The following is a 21,872-nucleotide window of genomic DNA, read 5'->3' as shown; positions in this document are numbered from 1 at the left end:
CTTAGTTGTCACTGCAATTTTCTTCAGTGTGTACAAGGAGCCAGAGACATCATAGGGAAACTTGGCAAATTCAAATTCCCTCCTTTGGGGATGGGGTGGGGGTTGTGTTTGTAGAGAGCACATGGCCCGCCTCACTTTTGTTGGCTGCGGAGCATTTTTGTGGCTCTCCTGGCCACTCCTGCTCTGTAATTTTTACGCCAGGACGCTAGGCGCTCTGAGGATTATCGTGGCCAAGCCAGCTGCCTATGCTTTCAACCTCCTTTTGCACCCAGAGCTCTGTTTTGTGAGTCCCTTCTAGCTGGGGCCCAACGTCTCCCCTTTCCTGAACTGCTGAAGTTTGAGCCGAGCCATCCTGCAGGATAGCGTCTGTGCTTAAGGGATGAGCCTGTCCATCAGCATTTCCTGTTTCCATTCATGCTGGAAGAGAAAGACCTGTGACTGGGGGAGGAGAGACCGCCAAGACAAATAGTGGCCGCGGCTTGCGCAAATATTTTTTATCACAAGCCTTTTGTTGAATAGGCAGCCTTTTGAAACCTGCATTCCATGCTTTTCAGGAAAGCCAAGTCATGTGAAGTGGACTTGCTCCGTGATTTAAGAATATGTCTATTAAATTCAACAGAAGATGACTCTGGCTTAGGGACAGCAAATAGGATAAGGGAATAAATAGCTTATTTGAGGTCACCAGGGAGGTTCACCTTGTGGGTGATTCCCCCGGAAGTCCTGAGGAAATAAAACCTGCCAGGGAAAGTGACTTGTCCCTTCACTGGGACAGGCTGGGATTAAGGCTGAACCCGGCAGTGTCCAGTGTCCGGCTCCAAGTTAGTCGCTGGTCACGCCTTAGGGAAGCACTTCCTGCTTTAGTAAAGGCAGCTCACCCAGGGGCCCACCTGCTCCCTTCTCCTTGGCGGCCTGCAGTATGGAAACAAACAGCAGGATCACATGCTCAGAAAGCAGAGGTTTTCGAGGCGTGGGAGTCTGGCTCTTCCCCGGTTCCTGCGCGTTGTTTGGCAGCTGGAGTCTCAGAGCCTTCACAGCCACAGCCCATTTTTCCTCCCCTTAACTAAAATGGGCTTTTCCACCACTTTCTTGTTTACTTCCAATCTGTATGTTAAAATACAAAATTGAGCTGAATTTGTCCATTTAGACATTTGAGACGATAATATCATTCATTGCTAGATATGTGTGGCGTTTACACCATTGCAGCTTTGATTTATAAAAAGCAAAACAAGTTTGAAAGGAAAAAAAGAGGATAGGTAGGGCTGACATGGGTTTTTTGTTTTGTTTTGTTTTGTTTTTTTCTATTTATAATGTGTCTCTCTGTCTTTTGGTTGAATTGTGATCTTTGCGTTGCTATTGAGTCCCACACTGTTGGTGTTTGCACTTTTATGTGTCAGGGACTGTGTTAGGTACTGGAAACATCAAGGTAAAAAGGCATGTCCCTCGTCTCTAGGAGAAGCCAGCAGAATGCTTACATGGGGATGCTGCTTGCACTTGATAGGGTGGTCTGGCGGAGATGCAGATCTCAGGAGTAAGGGGTCCGAAGGAGAGAAACAATAGTCAAGGTAGAAAATGCCCAAGAGGGCAAGAAGAAGAAAAACTCCCCTGCCTGAGATCCGGACAAGCTTCCAAGAGAACGCTGAGCTGGGGTTTAGACAACGGGTTTAAGGGGAGGAGAGGAAAGAAAGGAATTTTCCAGACGGGAAGAGAAGAGCAGAGGTGATAGTATCATAGTGTAGGGCTCTTCAGGAGGCTCAGCAGCGTGACACTGCCTCAGAATGAGGCGCAGGTGTCTGCGTGTGCATACTCACGCATGTTCCTGCATACATATGTCTTTGCATGCCTGTGGGCGTAAGCTAGAAGACAACCCCAGGTGTCGGTCCTCAGAGTCACTTGTTTGCTTATTTATTATTTATTTTTGAGACACTTTCTCATAGGCCTGAAACTCCATTAAGACTAAGTTGGCTGTCTATCCAGCCCCAGGGATCCACCGGTCTCTACCTGCCCAACGCTGAGATTATAAGCATAAACTACCGTGCCTGGCTTTTTATAACATGGGTTCTGGGAATCAAACTCATGTCCCTATGTTTACTCAAACACTATACCAACGGAGTGTGGAGGGGGATGAAGTAGGGATGGTTTGCACGAGCAAGGCCTTGCCTCTCAGGTGAAGAGCCTCAGATTTTTTTTCCCTAAAACCCGTGAAAGGAGGAGAATGTGAGGGCCAAGCTGAGAGTTGAGACAGAATAGCTAGAACTAAGAAGGGGAACGATTATAAAAGAAATGCATTCATCCTCTGTATCTATGAGCAAGAGTTCCAGGGTTTGGTATTCGTGTTAGTGACTTTTCATACTGCCGTGATAAAACACTGGGAAAGGCAACTTGAAGGAAACGTAGTTCATTTTGGTTCTCAGTTCGAAGAGTTCATCGTGGCAGGGAAGGGTGGTAGCAGGAGTGGGTGACATTGCATCCACAGTCGGGAAGCAGGGGAAAATAAATATTCTTCTTAGCTCAGTTCCTCCCTTTCTCTGTGGTCCTCACATCTCCCGCATCCCTTTCCCTGTGGTCCTCACATCTTCCACATCCCAGAATCTCCTTTGTCTGTGGTCCTCACATCTCCCACATCCCAGAATCCTCCTTTCCCTCTGGTCCCCACATCTCCCACATCCCAAAATCTCCCTTTCCCTGTGGTCCTCACATCTCCCACATCCCAGAATCTCCTCTCCCTGTGGTCCTCACGTCTCCCACATCCCAGAACCTCCTCTGCATCTTAAGCTTTATCTTCATAGCATCTTCACACAGTAGCTTCTCGGGGCCTCCTTGCAGATGTAAGAAATCATCTCTAATTTCGACCAGTATCGATGGTATCATGAGAATAACTTCATCTGCTGTGTAAGGAAGGAAAGTCTTTTCCATTGTTGTGGTATAAATCCACGCAAAGAGAACGTAATAAAAATGGGAGCGGGGAGAGCAGGCGATGGGGGAGGAGAACAAATGAGAGCAACGCCATGAAACCTGTTCTTTTCTCTAGTAACCTAAAACATTGATTTCAAAACATAAAATTTAACAAAATGACTTGTCAAATGTATGTCAGTGGTCATAAAAGATGTTTTATGTCCTTGGGCCCTGGTAATTTATTCCAAGGGCATACTTTGAAAGAGATTAAAGTCCATGTGCAGTATGATTTCAGTGTGTTGTTGTGCATGCTGGAGACTGCCCAAATGTTCAGTAACAGAGGGAACAGTTTTGCAAATTTTGGCACATCAATGAACAAAATTACAAGCTGCTGTTTTTATAATCATACAGATACAGAATATAGAATTATATTATATATAATCATATATGTTATATAATCATAATGATACAGAAATAGAATTACACTTTTAAGTTACAGGAGACTACAGAATTCTGAGTATTCTGTACAAACAAAACAGGTACATGCAGTGCCAAAGGAAAAAAGTAAGAAATAAGTGTATTTAGAGTTTAAGATTACATTTGAACAAGATTCTTCCTCCAGTGCCTGTTACAATTTCTAACAATTACACTAGCATGAATGCCTTCATTTATTTACTTTTTACCTCTTTGGTGCTGCCGAGGATTTGAGCTCAGGAATTCACTCATGCAAGGCAAGCATTGTGCTACCGGGCTTGAACCCCAGCCCTTAAATATTTTTATATAAACCACAGAATAGTCATTTACTTCTACTTCCTATCTGGACCGTTACTTATGGTATTAGTCCTAATGTCAGTAGATGGTGCATACTTCAACATACTTATAAATTTGTCAGTAGTATCTTCCATGACGATGGACCATGGCTGCACATGAGCGTCTTTTTAAAAATGCTGTTTAAGTGGGGCTGGAAAGATGGCTCAGAGATTAAGGGCACTGGCTGTTCTTCTAGAGGACTGGATTTGATCTCCAGAACCCACATGGCTTATAACTGTCTGTAACAGGGATGCATGGTCTCTGTTCTCTGCAGACACCAGGCACACAAATGGTGCACAGATAGGCAAACAAGCAAAACACCCATGCCCTTAAAGTCTGCTGTTTTAAATTCTGGCTGTGGTTGAGGAGATTTCATGGGCCCGATATTCCACCTTTTTAACAAGAGCTTAAGTGACGCCATAGTCACATAGGTCACACACCTCTGTGGCTCTCCCTTGGGTAGGAAGATAATCTAATGGCTCAGTATCTCTGTCATGGTTTTGGGAAACAATTCTATCTGCCACCTCCACAAATTCCACAAAATGTCTTTGGGTAGGGGATGTACCGGTATACATATATGTGTATGCATGTGCTCAAGTGCACACAGAGGCCAGAGAAAGACATGGGATGTCCTCTTCCATCACTTTCTACCTTCTTCCCATGAGTCAGGGTCTTTCGATGAACCTGGCACTAGGCTGGTGGCCAGTGAGACCAGCAGTCCCGTCTCTCTGTCCCCCTGTGGTTATAGGTTACAGGTACACACAACCACACTAAGCTCTCTCCATAGATGTGGAGATTTGAACTCAGTCTGTCTGCTTGTGCACCCAGTGCTCTCACCCACTGAGCCCTCCCCCCAGCCCCCACAGTAACATTTATATCAACTAGGACGAAGAAGTCCGTAGAAATGAGTGAGCATCTCTGTGGTCCTGGAATTAAGCTCTGTCCTTCATCGCATCTCATGACAAATATCCATAAACCATCCCTCCAACTTGAATTTTGCTCGTCGACGGAAATGACCAGCCACCCCTCTGATAAAGTTTGGAACCTGATCACAAAGCTGAAAATCCTATCTATGCTAAGAAAAGCTTTGGTTTGAGTTAGAGTCCTGGGAAGACCACTCTTGGCCTGGCAGTGAGTCCTTGTAGCTTGTTGAGTCCAACAGGATAGAGACCTGCCTTGTGCAATGAGTGTCTTCCATTGTCAGGTTACCTTTGTGTGGCCATGGGATACAGTGCCTTGCAGTGACCTTGGTGTGGCAGGAGTAGGGGCCGTTGTGAGTGCTTACCCTCACATTGGACATTGGCTGCCAGCACCCACTTCTGTTTTCAGACGCTAACTCATTCCCTGCTTGTTTCTCTGCAGTGACTGAAGCTGGCTTTGGAGCTGATATTGGGATGGAGAAATTCTTCAACATCAAATGTCGAGCTTCCGGCCTGGTGCCCAACGTGGTTGTGTTGGTGGCCACTGTTCGAGCTCTGAAGATGCATGGAGGTGGACCAAGTGTAAGTTCTTGCTTTATCTTAGCTTTAAAAAACAAACAAACAAAAACAAAAAACCAGGGGCTGGACAGATGATGAGATGATTCAGTGGTTAAGAGCATTTGCTGTCCTTAAGAGGACCTGGGTTCAGTTCCCAGCACCTGCATCTGGTGACTCTCAACTGCCTATAACTTAAGTGCCAGGAAATCCAATGCCCTTGTCTGGATTCCGTGGGAACCTGCATACACTTAGCGCTCATAAACAGACCCAGGTTTCATATATGCATACACATAAATCATAAAAAAATTTTAAAGTTATATAGAGGCTGGAGAATTGGCTCAATAGGTAAGAGTCTTGCCTCTCTTGCGGAGGACCTGGGTCCAGTTCCCAGCACCCACATCATAGCTCACAACTGTCTGTAAGTCCAGTCCCAGGGGATCCAATGCCCTCTTCTGACCTCCTTGAACACCAGGCATACATATGGTACACATATATACATGTAGGCAAAACACTCCTAAAACAATTGTTAAGAAGATTTTTTTTAAGCTCATACCTGTAGTCCTAGCACTGAGACAGGAGGATTGCCACAGGTTCAAAACCAACCAAGGCTCAGAGTAGAACCTGTCTGAAAGAAAAAATACAGTTTGATTTAGTGTTTGAAACAAAATATGTGCTAGATAAATGTTTCCAGTTGTCTGTAAAGTCTGCTTCCTTTCTTTGAAGTTCACCTTAAAGAGCACTTGGAGTTTAGTTCATTCGTGTCAACTACATGCAATGCCCACACGTGACTTCTAAAACACATAGAACCACTTTTGAGTCCTTAGTTTCATCCCAGACATACCGGCCATGCTTATGTAAGCGTGTGGACCAGATCAGGAGGGTAAAGTGCTCATTCCTCGGTGAGGACCGCTGGGGTTGGAGTGACGGCTTTGATGGAGGTTTGCTGTGCTTCTGCGGATGCCTTTGTGGCACATGGATGTCATAGAGTACCAGGTTCCTCGTAAAACCTCTTTCCGCCCGTCTCTGCCAATTGTGACTTTGCCTTCTGACTCTTGCACAGCACTGCATGCTTCTGAAGAGCCCTGCTTGGGGAAAATTCTCTCTCTCTCTCTCTCTCTCTCTCTCTCTCTCTCTCTCTCTCTCTCTCTCTCTCTCTCTCTCTCTCTTAACAAGGTCTCACCATTTAGCTCTAGCTAACCTGGAACTCACTATGTAGACCAGCTGTCCTGGAACTTACAGAGACCGAGTTGCCCCTGTCTCCCTAGTGCTGGGATTAAATGGGCCACCACACCTTGCAACAATTATGTTATTATATGTAAAGATTTTTATACCTTTCTTTAAAATGGCAAAAGGGGTGTATGTGTATTTTTAAAATTTGTTTGGTTTTTTTTTTTTACTTTAGAAGTTTCCAAGTAAGAAAATTTTTATTTGAAGTTTCATTGTTTTCCCATCTGATATCATTATGGCACACAGATTTGAAAGACGTCAAACCTAATTTCTTAACTAGAGTACTATGGTCAAAAAACTATAATCAAGGGTGGTCACCCACTATAAATAGTAACGAGTTTGCCTTTGGCAGACTACGTCATTTGGTCTTTGTCCTAGGAACTATTTCTCGTCCCTTTTTATAGCTGAGGAAGCCAAGATTTTCTGGGTTTGGAGACAATGGCCAACAGCAGGTCAGTCTGACCAGAATGTCAGTGAACCCCCTGCTTTGTCCACACATTATGAATCCTCGGCAGTTCTGATTATGCCTAAAATTCCAGTTGTTGCTGTTGGTCCTCCACTTTAGACTCTGAGTCTCTAGACCAACTTCTACTTTCAAAAACTAAAACGTGCATGTGTTTAATTTGAAATACTCCCTTCTTCCCCTACCATCCCTACATTTAGACTCAAAGGACTTTGGTCCTCTAAATGGTTTCGAGTCTGCCTGGTCTGGTTTGGTCTTTATAGAATAAGGGAGGAAATCGTGGAGACGTGTGGAGACCCAGCGGCGGAAACATCACACCTCTGTTTAGGGAACTGGTCAGCCCTGGGATTTACAGTCCAGCATTTTCCCAGACCTCCAGACTATAAAAATGTTCACCATGATTTCTAATCCTATTGCACCTCTTACTGTGTGTGCTGCATTGTCAGGCTGTGTTTCTTCCCAGTTACTCTTTCCTGTTCCTCCCTTCCCTACTTAATGTCATGGTTCTTTGGTAGAGAAAGTTACCGTGTCCCAGGGCCTGGCATATTCTGTAGCCTGGAAATGTTTTCAGTCACTGAGTAGCAAATGAACTTTCATCTCTCAATCCTACGTCATTTTATTTCATGTGGCCCCACCTCAGTGTGTCTGCTTCTTCCTTGGAACAGCTCTGTCGTACTATTTCTTTCGATCCAGTGTAATTTCTGCTCCCCTTCTGCGTCACCGCACAGATCGCGGGGGTCGCCTTGTGTGTGTTTACTCAGCTGAGGTGGCTCTTTTGATCCGTTATTTGTGCAGTGGAAAATCCAGTGACCTTTGAACTTGCCCATTTTAACACAGTTATTTTTCCCATGACCGTGACCAAAAACCTGACCAAGGAGCAACTTAAAGGAGGAAAGGCTTGCTGGGGCTCGTGATCTGAGCCAACAGGATAGGGGTCACCAGTGCAAGGAAGAGACAGGGGCATGAGGCCAATGACTGCACAGAATCTGCAGTCGGGAAGCAGAGGGATGAAGGCTGGTGCTCTTCTGGCTTCGTGCTGGTTCCTTGTCATTGAGTCACGGACCCCATCCCAGAGGATGTCACTGCCTGCGTTCACCCTGGCTCTTCCCTCCTCGATAAAGCCTCTCTGGAAGTACCCTGACAGACACACCCAGAGGTGCTCCATATTAATGCCCTGGGCATTTCCTAATGCATTCAAGAGGGCAGCAAAGATTCCCAGTCCCACGACTGGCATTTTAAATGCATAGCCTGTCTTCCGAGATGCTCACCGCTCTGAATGCGGCATAAGAGCTGACATCCCTAGACCCTTGAATCCGCACACACACAGTCTTTTCACAGTTAACCCTCTAAATTCACTCCAGTAATCAGAGCTCTTAAGGAAATAGAAGGCATTGAGTTTCCAAGTAAGAAAATTTTTATTTGAAGTTTCATTATTTTCCCATCTGATATCATTATGGCACACAGATTTGCAATCAGGTCACGTGATTATAAAGCCTGGCACATCCAGGAAGAGCTGGTCTACACTCTGATGGCAGCCTGCTGGAAACGTTCCCTCGGCTTAGACGAGCTCAGTCCCGTGTGGTATTCAGGTCTGCTGGGGAGCAGACAAATCATGGAGATTATGGTCCTCTGCTTTTCCTGAAGTCTACTGTTCTATGTATTTAATCTCACTAGAAAATGTTCTCACCAAAAAAACACACACAGGAATGCTTGATCAAATATCTGGGCACTTTGAATTCCCACCAGGTTAACACGTGGAATACATCATGTGTTTAGGCATGTGTAGGCATGTGGAACACTGACTAGATTTTGCTTTTTTTTTCCTTTTTGTTTATTTATTTTGGGGGGTATTAATAAGCAATTGCCTCCACACAGTGTCTTAGGTGTCTCTTTCTTCTTTTTGACTTAGGGTGGGATGGATCCCTTTTCCCAAGAGTATAGCAGTCTCTTTCCAGGGTCTCCCTTCAGTTGACCTGAACTAGTTATATCTGATCGTGTACTACAGAGATCCGAAGCCAGACTGTTCCTTCATGTTTGTCTGGCCTCTAGGTGACCCTATTCACTGCTCTCTGCATCTTATGGATGGATTTTATTTTTTGAGGTTTGGGGGATCCAGTCTACATTAGACCAGTTCTATGCCACTGAACTACATGCTCAATACCTCATGTGTATCTGAGAATTAGCTTATAGATTATGCAGTCTCTATAGGGTTTCTATTCAAAGGACATTAGCTATCTCTTCATTGGCCTGGATCTGTTTGAATGTATTTCCACAAAAGTTAGCGCTTATTTCATTAAAAAAATGCTTATATATCTTCTTATAGATCTGTTCCTATATACTTAATATTTGTAAATAATATACCGAATTTTTTCTGTTCTTTACTCGTCTGAATTCTCTTCATGGCTGTATGGATTTAGCCTATCAAGTCTTTAGGGAATTCTGTGCTGCTGTGCATATCTGAAAATGAGTTCTGTTTCTTCCTCTCAATCTTTACTTTTTTTCCCCTGTCACTGGCAGGGTCTTCCAAATTGCAAAGCAGTGTTGGGTGGGGTGCTGGCTGTGGGCATCTTCTTAGTCCTCATCTTAAAGGGGGTGTCTAAACAGCTCATCACTGAGTGTGATGCTTGGGATCTATTTTTAATGAGGATTCAGGGATTGCCGTTTATTTTTAATTGGCCAAATTAGCATAAAGAATGATACAGGTTTCCTATGTCTTTCAAGATGACAGTTTGGTTTTTCTATTTAAGGCTGTATGTGTTGCTGAAATTATTATTACTTCAAGAAATCCTGCCAGAACAAGTCTGATATGTCTGCTTTCCAAGTAACTGGATTTTACTAATCAGTTTGCTTATGTTTTGAGCCAGTTTTCTTTTTTTCTCCATCCATTTGAGTTAACTATACAAAATTTTAAAATTTTGGAGTATTCTTTTTTTCTTAACTATGGAAGGCTTGTGTAAGCATTACAATAATTGATTTATTAAAAGTTGAGTAGAATTCTCCTATCAAGCCATCTGGGCCTATTGCCATAGAGAGTCCCCTCCTTCCCCTCCCCCCAAGCAATGGGATGAATCTTAGTTTTTGACTCTTTTTATTTCAGGTAACTGCTGGGGTTCCTCTCAAGAAAGAATATACAGAGGAGGTAAGAGAAATTGATCATTCCCCCCGATTAATGATTAGATTCCCGTTGACTGTCAATGAATGACCTGCAAGTCCACCAGCAACTTCTTAGAAATGTGCTTTTCTGGACTGAGGAGATGGCTCAGTGGGTAAAGCACTTGCCTAGCAAGCAGAAGGACCTGAGTTCGATCCCTGCCAGGCATGGTGGTGCATGCTCACTTTCTCAACCCTAGGGAGGCAGAGACAAGTGGACCCTTGGGGCTCACTGGCCAGCGAGAGACTACCTCAATAAAGAAAGGTAGACAGCACCTAGGGAGCAGACAAGGCTGTCCTCTGGCCTCCACATTCATGTGCATATACTGTAATTTGAATTTTTAAGAATCCCTGTCAAAATGGGTGGAATGAAGAGGTGAAACCCGTCCGGTGACCTCTAAAAGCTGAAGAAAAGATAGATATAGGCTTTTCTGGGGTCCTCTACTCGCAAGGCAGTCATCCTGACCCAGAAAAGAGGGAAGCTTATACTTGTGTCTTTCTATGTTGAAGAAAAAAAGCTGATTCTTGGAAGATGTGCAGTTGTTTTATGGCTTTCCAGAGTGCAGTAACTGCTCTGCGCCAGTTAACTGGCGGCAGTACCACATATCTCCTACAGGTGGCGCCATGGGTTTAACCGGAGTAGCCAAGCAGGACCCCTCAGCATCCCAGGGACTTGTGTGCCTTTTGCCCCGCTGACTGCGCTGACTGCGAAGAGTGGGCTGTTTGTCTGATGGCCAGTCAATCATAGAAATAGTTGCCTAGTATAAGACTCAGATACATGGACTTGAACCCAGGCTAGTTTTAGAAGCTAATTTTAACGTGAATTGCCTCTGTCTCCGCCATATTTCTTGGAAACCCAAGGTGACTTAGGGCTCCTTTTAGAAGTGTCCAGGGCAATAAAGTGAGAAAAGATACAATCAGAAGTTGCCAGTGTGGTGAGCCTGGTCTAGCTTGAGGGCATTGATGGTGACACTGAGGCTGATTTCCTTCCAGAACATTCAGCTGGTGGCTGATGGCTGCTGTAACCTACAAAAGCAAATTCAGATTGCTCAGCTCTTCGGGGTGCCCGTCGTGGTGGCGCTGAACGTCTTCAAGTGAGTCTAGCTTTCTGCTGTCTGGGGGGCCACACTAGTGACCGCACTTGTGTCCTAAGGGCACTTGGGTTTCTCGGCTTCATCTTGAGACACAGAATCCGTCGGCTTATTCCGTTTGATTTGGTTTCATCTTCACGGATGTGTTCTCAAATGTCACTGTGCAAGTAAAACTCAAACAGTGAATTACATCTGTTTGGTTTGTGGGGGAGGAAGGGGCTTTGGTTTTTTTCCCCTTTCTACCCAGTACTTCTGTCTGACAGCATGAAGGAATGATCAAAAGGAGGTTACTAGGAAATTTTCTCAATTAAAAACCCTTAACCTGAAATCATTGAGTCATGTTAGAGAGGATTCTTTCTACCTGTTTTTCTTCAAGTCTGGTTTATTTAAACACAATGTGACCACTTTTGATGTTTAAAATATATTCAGTGTTAGGGAGTGAAGTTCTGTGTAAACCGTTAGTCTTTCTTTCAAAACATCACTAAGTGAACACAGATGCAAAAACCGCAAGCATTCTCATCACCAGGACCGACACCCGCGCGGAGATCGACTTGGTGTGTGAGCTCGCTAAGCGGGCCGGTGCCTTTGATGCGGTCCCCTGCTATCACTGGTCGGCTGGGGGAAAAGGGTCTGTGGACTTGGCTCGAGCTGTGAGCGATGCCGCCAATAAAGGAAGCCGCTTCCAGTTCCTGTATGATGTTCAGGTAAGTCCCCGCCAGCAGAACGACAGCGGGCTGGTGGCTTTGGGGTCTTGCTGAAGGCTGGTGCTTTGAGCGCTGTTTACATGGCCCGCCTCATGCAGCCTTCCTGAAGGCTCTGCAGAGAAGGAAGCTCATGACTAAAGGTATTAGCATCTGACAAGGTCCAGGTGCCAAGGGCACATCCTACTTCTGTCCCAAACCTGTGCTCTTAAGGCTCTGCTTTCATAGTGGGCCCAAGGGAAGGGAAGGCCCTGGAAGGTAAACTAATGCTTGAAGGGACTGACAAGCAACAAGTCTTTTGAGCAAATTCACATATCTGCTATGGTTCATTCCTCTCTGTGTGTGTGCGTGTGTGTGTGTGTGTGATAGGTGAGTGTGGGCACACACATGCCACAGGATGCATGCAGAAATCAAAGGTCAGCTTGTGGGAGGCAGTTCTGCCCTCTCACGGTGTCAGTTCCCAGGATGGCACCCTTGGCAGGACTCAGCAGCAGGCACCTTTGTCCACAGAGCTGGCTCTCCGACCCTCATTGTGGTTACCCTGCATGATCTTACATACCTTTTCCTTGTAGTAAAATATATCAAGTGTTCCCATTTATGAGCGTGCAGTGCAGTGGTACTGAATATACTCGTGTTGTTGTGCAGCCAGTTTCTAGAACTAGTCTCATCTTCAAACTGAAACTTGGTGTCCATGTAATGGCTCCTCATTTTCCCCTTCCACAGATCTTTCTAGGAACTACCATTCTACCTTAGTTTTAGGAACTGGACTACTGAGATACTTCATGTAAATGGGATCTCGCAGCGTTTTCTATTGTGGCTTGTTTCACACGGTGTAATGTCCATGGAAGATGTCATAGCCCATGTGAGAATTGTAACTATTTTAAAAAGACTGGATGTTGTCTTATTTTTTAAAACATATTTTTTATTGATTTTATTGAGCTCTACATTTTTCTCTGCTCCCCTTCCTGCCTCTCCCCTCCCCTTCAACCCTCTCCCATACTCCCCATGCTCCCAATTTACTCAGGAGATCTTGTCTTTTTCTACTTCCCATGTAGGTTAGGTCCATGTATGTTTCTCTTAGGGTCCTCATTGTTGTCTAGGTTCTCTGGGATTGTGATTTGTAACCTGGTTTTCTGTGCTTTATGTTTAAAAGCCACTTATGAGTGAGTACATATGATAATGTTTCTGTGTTTGGGTTACCTCACTCAAAATGATGTTTTCTTTTTTTATATATTTATTTATTATTTATACAATATTCTGTCTGTGTGTATGCCTGCAGGCCAGAAGAGGGCACCAGACCTCATTACAGATGGTTGTGAGCCACTATATGGTTGCTGGGAATTTAACTTGGGACCTTTGGAAGAGCAGGCAATGCTCTTAACCACTGAGCCATCTCTCCAGCCCCCAAAATGATGTTTTTCTAGCTCCATCCATTTGCCTGCAAATTTCCAAGATATCGTTGTTTTATTCTTCTGTGTAGTACTCCATTGTGAAAATGTACCACATTTTCCTTACCCATTCTTCAGTCGAGGGGCATTTAGGTTGTTTCCAAGTTCTGGCTATGACAGACAATGCTGCTATGAACATAGTTGAGCACATGTCCTTATGGCATGATTGAGCATCCTTTGGGTATATACCCAAAAGTAGTATTGCTGGGTCTTGAGGAAGGTTGTTTCCTAATTTTCTGAGAAATCACCACACTGATACTGGATGTTGTCTTCACTGCGTGTCTACACCACATTTTGCTGACAGGGTTGCTTCCACCACATGACGACTATAAATGCTGCTGTGACCACATGTTGTCCATTGTGTGTGCCCACACATGGGCGTGCATCTCTTTCAAGACCGCCAGCAATGGGCACACCAGGATTTTTAGATGGATTTCTTCCCTTTTTTCTTGGAGCCAGGTAGTTTTGGTGTTTGTTTTCTGAAACGGACTTTCATATAGTCCAGGCTGGCCTTGAACTTGCTATGTAACTGAGGGTGGTCTAAGATTCTAATCCCCCCTGCCTCCACTTTCTTGGTACTTGGATTGAAAGCATGTGTCACTATATCCAGCCTTATAGTTCATTTTTTTAAACTCATCTGGCCATTGAGCCCTTAAGTATAAAACCTGGATTTCCCAGAATTCACTCTTCTCGGCCAGGCATTGTCCTGGTGTCCACCTTGCATCTCCAATCTGGCTTTCATGGTTGCTGCTCTGGTCAGTGAATTTGCCCTCAGAAGGTGTCCATGACTACCAGAGTGTCTGCCTACAAGCCAGCAGCCACTCCCGTCTCCATCCCTCACACATTCCCCAGGCCTGTCTCAGAGGCAGCATCACTGTGTCTTCCTGCTTGCGTGACTCCCCAGTGGACGTGAACAGGAAGCAAAAGCAAGCAAGGGGCGAGGGCTTGGTCACACCTGTCAGCCTGAGATCCACAGCAAGAACACAAGGTTGGGAGAGCTGCCCACATGCCTACATGAGCACTTTGCACCTGTCCCCTTTTCGTCCTAATACCCCTGGTTGGCAAGAACCAGTGGTGGCCCTGCTCTAGGGTTCAAACGCTGAAGCACAGAGCTGGGGGAACCTGCCCACGGTCCCAGAATGAGAAGGAGGCGGATGGGGAGTCTTACTGAGACAAAAGCTCAGCATCCAGCTTTGATTTTCCGCTCCAGGAACAGTGTGCAGAAGAATATTTGAGGGAAGGGAAGGGACCTGCAGCTTGAGGGGACAGAGGCTCTGTCACTGAGAGAGGTGGCAGAAATGGGATAGACACAGAATCCCTGCTAGAGGAGAGGCATCCCTGACATGTAGGACTTAAGGAGGAATTGTGATGGTTAGTGCAGAATGGATTTATTCATGGCAAGGCCGTGGGGACGAATGGGGAACTAGAATATTCTGGGTTATGAGTCAAGATCAATGCGGAGGCTCAGGAAGATGGCTCAGCCAGTAAAATTACTTGCTGCCAAGCCTGATGACCTAGGTTCAACCCCATGGACCCACACAGTAGAAGTGGGGCATCTGGAATTCAAAGTTGATCTCCAATACATACTAAGTTCGAAACCAATCTTTTTTGGTTTTTTTGGTTGGGTTTGGTTAGGTTTGGGTTTTTTTGTTTGGTTGGTTGGTTGTTTGGTTGGTTGGTTGGTTGGTTGGTTGGTTGGTTGGTTGGTTGATTAGGTTTTGTTTGGACTTTAGCTTTTCAAGACAGGGTTTCTGTGTGTAGCCTTGACTGTTCTGGAACTCACTCTGTAGACCAGGCTGGCCTCAAACTCACAGAGATCTACCTGCCTCTGCCTCCTGTGTGCTGGGATTAAAGATGTGCACCACTACCCTATGAACACAATCTATGTCCTCTACCTTACATAGCTAGTGTCAGGACCAAGGTTTATGGTGTGCCAGCAGCATGCAAGAAGCTATATAAGGCACTGGAGAGGTGACTCAGCACTTAAGAGCATTGGCTGATCTTCCAGAAGACCCAAGGTCAATTCATTCCGAGCACCCACATGGCAGTTCACGGTCATCTTTAACTCTAGTTCCAAGGAATCTGACACCCTCTCTGGCCTCCAAACATGGATCTAACACACAGACACACATGCTCACAAAATGCCCGTGCACATAAAATAAAATGATAATTTTTTTAAAAGAAGCTGCACAACAATATATGGTTGGTCATATTATTTCTCTAAAGCCGTACTGCCCAAGACAGCTGGCAGCTGTTTAGATTATAATAAACTAAAATAAAATTAAGAATTCATTTCCTTGGTTACATTTCAAATGCAGTCATCGTGTTCCAATGGCTTTAATGCTCCTGTGACATGTACTGTAAGCTGGCTGGAAAGAAGAGTCAGAAAATATTTATATGGTGACAAATATTCCATTGGAAGTTTCATTCTAGAATGTTCCAGGTTCCTAAATGTCGGTTTCAGAGACTTGGGGGAAAACTGACGTGGAAAGTGTTTGGAATATTCAAGGTCTAATGCAGTGTTAATTCAGAAAGGCTCACCAGCACTAGCCTAAACACCCAGCTCTATAAATCCTTAATTTTCATTCAGCATGTATGAGTGTTTGCCTTCGTGTGTGTCCATGCACCACATATGTGCCTGGAACCCACAGATGCTAGAGGAGGACATGAGATCACTTGGAACGGAAGTTACAGATAGTTGTAAACTCCCATGTAGATGCTGGGAACTGAACCCAGGTTCTTTGCAAGAGCAGCCAGTGCTCTTAGCTACTGAGCCACCTCTCAAGTTCCATGAAGTCTTAGTACTGTATTTTACATTCCTACCTTGTACATGGCCACTTTCTGCCTCTGACCATGGCCATGTAATAACGAGTAGGATACTCGCTATTTTGTGACAAGCTTTCTGACCTCTGCTGTTTGGGCCGAGGCCTCTACCTTCTTCTTCATGTAGAATGAGTTTTGTTTTTCTCCTTTGCTTATTGAGATCTTTCTTTTTCTTCCTTCAAGGCACTGTTCAACTTGTTTTGTTTTTCCACGCTAGGGATCAACCCCAGAGCCTTGTGCACGCTAGGCAAGTGCTCCCCCACCAAACTATACCCTTGAACGTCCCCTTTAATGTCTTGCCAGCTTTTGCAGATCTCCAAGCTTTCCATGTAGCCTGCCACCTCCTGACTTCTTCTTGTTTACTCAGAGCCTTGATTGTACACTGTCTCCCGTCACATCTGTTTATTGTGCCATTGTTTGCACTCCATCAGGAATGCTCGCCCAGAAAGTCCCCAGAGCTTGTGTGCGACGCCTTGACATTGTGAAAGTTCTTGCCGTGGATGCTTCTTTGCTTCTTTAGCACAAGCTTGGGCAAGGCCTGCTGGGTGTAAGCCATTCTGCTAGACACTAGGCATATCAGGTTGAGGGAATAAACAGCTTCATCCCTGTGTGCACGGTCAAGGGAATGCCAATGCTGATAAATGCATAAACACGGCTTCTTTTATCGTTTTATTTGTTTCTATAAAAAGCTGTGTTTTTCCCCAAAGCAGCTTACATAAATCCCAAGTTCAGGTAAAGCTCATTAGACTGAGCTTGACCCCAAGGTTTGTACTTCTCTTCACAACCAAGCAGGAAAAGAATAGAAAGTTCCTTCACTGAAGACATAGAATACATAGATTACCACAGTCAAATGTGTAGATTAACCACAGTGGAGGGAGAAACGCTCATATGGGGCAATCCTCACACGACCCCTAAGCAGCAAGTTAACCGAGATATTTTTATTTACTTCCAAAACGCCACAGAAGCCCTTCAGAACCTTGGCCCTGGGCTTCCTGCTCAGTGGGTTGGAGTGCCTGCTGAGAGCCATGCAGCTGGGACAGGGAGAATCATAGGAGGCCACGCTGCCCATTGCTCAACTCTTCTGTTTTTCCACCCACCATGGGCTCGGTGGGAGTCCTGCTTAGTAGAGCTCACAAAGGCACTGGCTTGATATTCCCAAAGTTCTTTCCAGTAAACACTAACAAAGAAGAGATGAGTCATTGGCACTCCCTTGTGTTCACGGGAGGTTGGAGTGGTCCTGGGACAGGCAACATCAGAAGCCTGGCTGGAGTAGAGAGCTCAGGAGCTGGGTTCCCTGATTCAGGACCAGGGCTCCTGGTGACTGACTTTCTCTGGTCCTTCTGCTTCCTCAGCGGATTCTTTCCTGCTAGAAAGATCTTCTAGCATCTCGTTAAATTTCAGTTTATTTTGGAGTAGTGGCATGTGCTATGTCACACATGTGGAGGACAGAGAACAATTTTCAAGAGTCCGTTCTCTCTACCACTTGTTGGCAAGTACCTTTACCTGCTGAGCCTTGTCACTGGCCCCAGGCTGTTGCTGACCATCAGAGGAGATTGTGTTAGCTTCAGCAGTGGCAGGAGCAAGCATTTCCTTGCATAGCAATGTGCCATGCAGACAGTGAGATCGAAGGTTCATGTACCAAGTTTCCTGTCACAATTACCCTGTCATGCGAGCTTTCCTGTCAGTAGAGTTTTTAGTTAGCTCTGTTTCACCTGCTACTTGTTAAATAACCACTCAGAGAGTTATAATTAATGATAAATGTTTGGCCGGTAGCTCAGGCTTATTAGTAACTAGCTCTTACAACTTGAATTAACCCATTTATATTAATCTACATTCTGCCAAATGGCATTACTTCTCTTTCATCTTGCACTTCCTGTCTTCTCTCCGTGTCTGGCTGGTGACTCTTCTGACTCTGCCCTTCTTCTTTTCAATGTTCTTAGTCTCCTTCTCCTGCCTAACCTTCTCCCATCCAGCTATTAGCCAGTCAGCTTCTTTATTAAACCAATCACAGTGACATATATTTATACAGTATAAAGGAATATCCCATGCTTTCCTGTACCTTCTATAACTCCTGTAGCACTAGGAGCTTGTGCTTAGATGATAGGAAATTTATAGTCACTTGTTCCCTGGTCTATGGGGGTAACTCCACTCCAAAGGCTGGAGTAACCTTTGGGTAAATAAAAGGTTCCTGTGATTGTTAACATTGTCCCCTTGCCAAGATCTAGAATCGCCTAGGAGACAAACCCCTGGGCATGTCTGTGAGGGAGTTTCTAGACTGGGCTAACTGTTGAGAGAAGACTTACTCTAAATGTGGGTGACACCGTCCCATGGACCGGCATCCCAGACTGGGTAATAAGGAGGAAGTAAGCTGGCTGCTGGCATTTGGCGTTCCTTGCTTCCTAGCAGCAGATGCAAGGTGACCAACTGCCTCACATTTCCTCACTGTCCTTTCCTGCAATGGGGGAATGTATGCCCGTTGAGTGTAAGCCAATGGATCCTCCCTGAAGTCGCTTCATCCTAGACCCTTGGTCACAATAATAAGAAAAGTACCTGCTCCAGCCCTTGACCTCAAAGACGTCGCCACCCAACTTTATTCTTCAACTAACTGGAGCTTTGAGTTTTGTATGTTAGAAGTTGTGTTGGGCTTCGTGACATAGTCCTTTCGTCCCAACTACTCAGGAAGGCAGGGAGCTTACAAGTGCAAGGCTAGCATGAGTTCAAGGCCAGCTGGAGCGATTTGCTGAACCCCTGTCTCAAAACAAAAAAAGGGAAAAAAAAAAGAAAAAGGAGGGCTAAGAATACAGCTCAATGGCAAAGCACTTGCATCGGGTCAACAAAGCCCTTTGTTCAATCCCCAATGCTGAAAAGCAACATTACGCTCGGTTATCTCCAGCCCAGCCTCAACTTCGCATTGTGCCATAGCTCCTTCTATGACATCCCTGCATCTCTTGTGTCTGTACTGAGCTCTCCCAAGATGCTCAAGTCTATGCTTAAGAGGCAGCTATGCAATCAGCAGCTCCCCTTAGACACGGGGACAGAAACAATTTCCCTCTGGCTTCCAGCTCTTGGTTCACATTTTGCCTTGCTGGGAAGCAATTGGTTATCCCTTTTCAGCAAGGAAGATCTCATGTAATTTCACATATCCCGTCCTTTGTAAAAGGCACCTTGTCAGCCAGGAGATTTTAGGATTGGATTTACATTCAGCCACTTGAATCCCTCCGTAGGACCTCTGAATCTATCATTACACTCTGAGGCAGCATGAGCCTAGCCAGCAGCCCCTCCGCCAGGAAAGAGCAGCTGTGGGTGCTCTTGTCTGCAATGCTACCCGGTACTAAGCCTCTCCCTAAAGGCTTTGCAGGAGAGGTGGCCAATGAGATAGCCCTGAGAGCATCGGAGAGTTTGATGTTTGAAGAGACCAGTGAAAGAGATTTCATGGCCCATCTCAGAAGCAAGAAGGCAGAGGACACAATGGTTCTAATGACATCGGTTGGTACAGATACTAAAATTCCTCGGTCAGTGTGTCTATGAGAAGACTGTGGTGCAGGCCTTTTTCTCACCAGGGTATGTGCTGGGAAGTGGAAGCTGTAGTAGGGACTGTTCAAAATGAAGGAGAGGTCAGAGAGCTTCCAGAGATGAGACAGCTAGGCCCCTGCGCATAACTGAGGCGCCTGTAGCTTGTGACTTCCTGCCTCTGCCTGCACTTGACATTTCCCAAGTAGGAATCGTTGTTCTTATTTTTGGTCGTTATGCCTGTGGTTGGTTTTTTAGATGAGAGTAGGAGGGAGATGGGGAGGGAGTTACACAGGCAGGTGTGTGCAGGAACACTCACGCGTGCGTGAGCACTTGGAGGCCAGAGTCTCCCTCTGTTGCGTTTCCAACATTAGCATCCACACAAACCACAGCGGGTGGAAGTCGGGAGACAGCTGGTGGAAATCAGTTCTCCTTCCACCATGTGGGTCCTAAGGATAAAACTCAGGTTATTTACCTGCTGAGTCATTATGGCAGCACTTCTGTCTTGTGTTTGGAAGCGGTCTTTGGAAAGAGTCTTTGGCTGAAGCAAAGCTTGCCTCCTTAACCTAGGCTGTAAGGTGAACCTGCTTCCCCTTCCCCAGTGCATCACAACCATAGTTTTGAGAGTGCAGGATCCGAACTCAGGTCCTCACGCTTGTACAGCAAGCGTTTCACCCACAGAGCCATCTCCCCAGCTTATGAATTAGGGTTTTGGTTTGTTTTTTAACCATTTTATTAGCTAGTCTCTTGATTACCACTGAGACTACTTTTCATGTAGTTATTAGACTTTGCCCATTATTGTCTTTTTATAGGTATTCAAAAGTCATTTTAATACTAATCTTTTAGCTTGTAAACTATTCAGATATTTATCTTCCCTCTTATCCTTTTATCTTCAAAGATTTATATTTTTAAATTCAGAAGCTTCTGAGCATATTGGTGCGTACCCATAATCCCAGAGTTCAGGAGACTAAATCACCCTGTCTCAGAAAAAAAATATTTGTTGTTTTAATTTTATTTATTTTATGTGTATGGTTGCCTATATGTATGTGTGTGTATCATATGCTTGCCAGGCACTCTCAGAGGCCAGAAGAGGATGCCTAATCCTCTGGGACTGGAGTTGCAGGTGGTTTGTGAGCCACCATAAGTGTGCTGGGAATGAAACCCAGGTCCTCAGGGAATCATCCCTTCAGCCCCCCAGAAAAAAAAATGTCGGGATCCATAAATCATTTCTTTTCTGGTTTATTATATGTGGAGTGCCTTGGTGTTGGTGTGTATGTGTATGTGGGTGGAAAGGGTTTCATGTAGCCTACCTAGTCTATCCTTGACGTGTAGCCAAGGCTGACCTGAGCCACCTGATCCTTCTCCCTGTACCTCCCAAGTGCTGGGAGTACAGACATGCATGACCCATGGCCGACTTTATGCTGTTCTGTTGTTGCCATGTTTACAAAATCTCTCCCTGTGTTGGGAAGACAAATCCTGTGATATTTAGAGTCTTGGTTTTCAAGTTGAGGCCTCTGTTCCATATTGAAATTTTTGCAGGGAGGCAGGCTACTATGAATCTGATTTTATTTCTTTCTAGTCAAAAGTCTTCTGGGTCGCCAGCCTTCTCCCTTTCTTTTATGCTCTACCTCGTACCTGCAGAGATGCCTGTCAGAGTCCATTCTTCTCTTTCATGGAGTAATTCCTTTATTCCTCTATAGATAGCCCAAGAAATTGATGAATATGGTCCTATAGTGTTATTGATATTTGATTTGTGCCATGACTCTCTCTTCCATGTGCATTTTTAGAACTCATTGACCACATTCTAAAATCCCGGGTGCTCTTGGGATTTTCATTGGAATTGCATTGAACTGATTAAGTCATAAAGAGCTGATGTATGCACAGCATTGAATCATTCATTCACATACATAGCTTTTGTCTCTTGCTTGTGGTCCTTTCTGAGTCCTGCTGGGCATGGTATCTTGTGACTTTCATCCCAGCTCTCAGGAAGCAAAGGCAGGCCGAGCTCTGTGAGATGAAGGCCTTCCTGGTCTACAGAACAAGTTCCCAACCCAGGGGGAACCTGTCTGGGAAGAGGGCAGCTTACGTTTCATTTGTTAAATGTCCAATATTTAGTCCCAGACAACAGAGCAACTAGACAATAATGCAATCTGCAGTACTGAAAAGCATGGTTCTGAGCAGTTTGTGTCTCTATTGGGGTTGGAAAGGTAGCAAGTACTGGATTTCGTTTTGTCTTGATTGGATAACTTTCCTACCTACGTTATACACCATATGCCCTT

At 45.1% G+C, this 21,872-nt stretch overlaps 1 protein-coding gene across 1 annotated transcript in view; it reads left to right on the top strand.

The window, feature by feature from the left end:
• Positions 1-21,872, top strand: part of Mthfd1l (methylenetetrahydrofolate dehydrogenase (NADP+ dependent) 1 like) — a 172,812-nt gene that overhangs the window by 101,568 nt on the left and 49,372 nt on the right. Inside the window, exons 21-24 of the mRNA XM_038340425.2 lie at positions 5,065-5,204; positions 9,968-10,009; positions 11,014-11,114; positions 11,638-11,815. Of these exons, the coding sequence (XP_038196353.1) occupies positions 5,065-5,204; positions 9,968-10,009; positions 11,014-11,114; positions 11,638-11,815 (461 nt within the window). The remainder of the gene's footprint in view (positions 1-5,064; positions 5,205-9,967; positions 10,010-11,013; positions 11,115-11,637; positions 11,816-21,872) is intronic.

Source organism: Arvicola amphibius, chromosome 8 (genome assembly GCF_903992535.2).
Source record: "Arvicola amphibius chromosome 8, mArvAmp1.2, whole genome shotgun sequence".
NCBI lineage: Eukaryota > Metazoa > Chordata > Mammalia > Rodentia > Cricetidae > Arvicola > Arvicola amphibius.
This window is presented reverse-complemented; position numbering and strand designations above follow the sequence as displayed.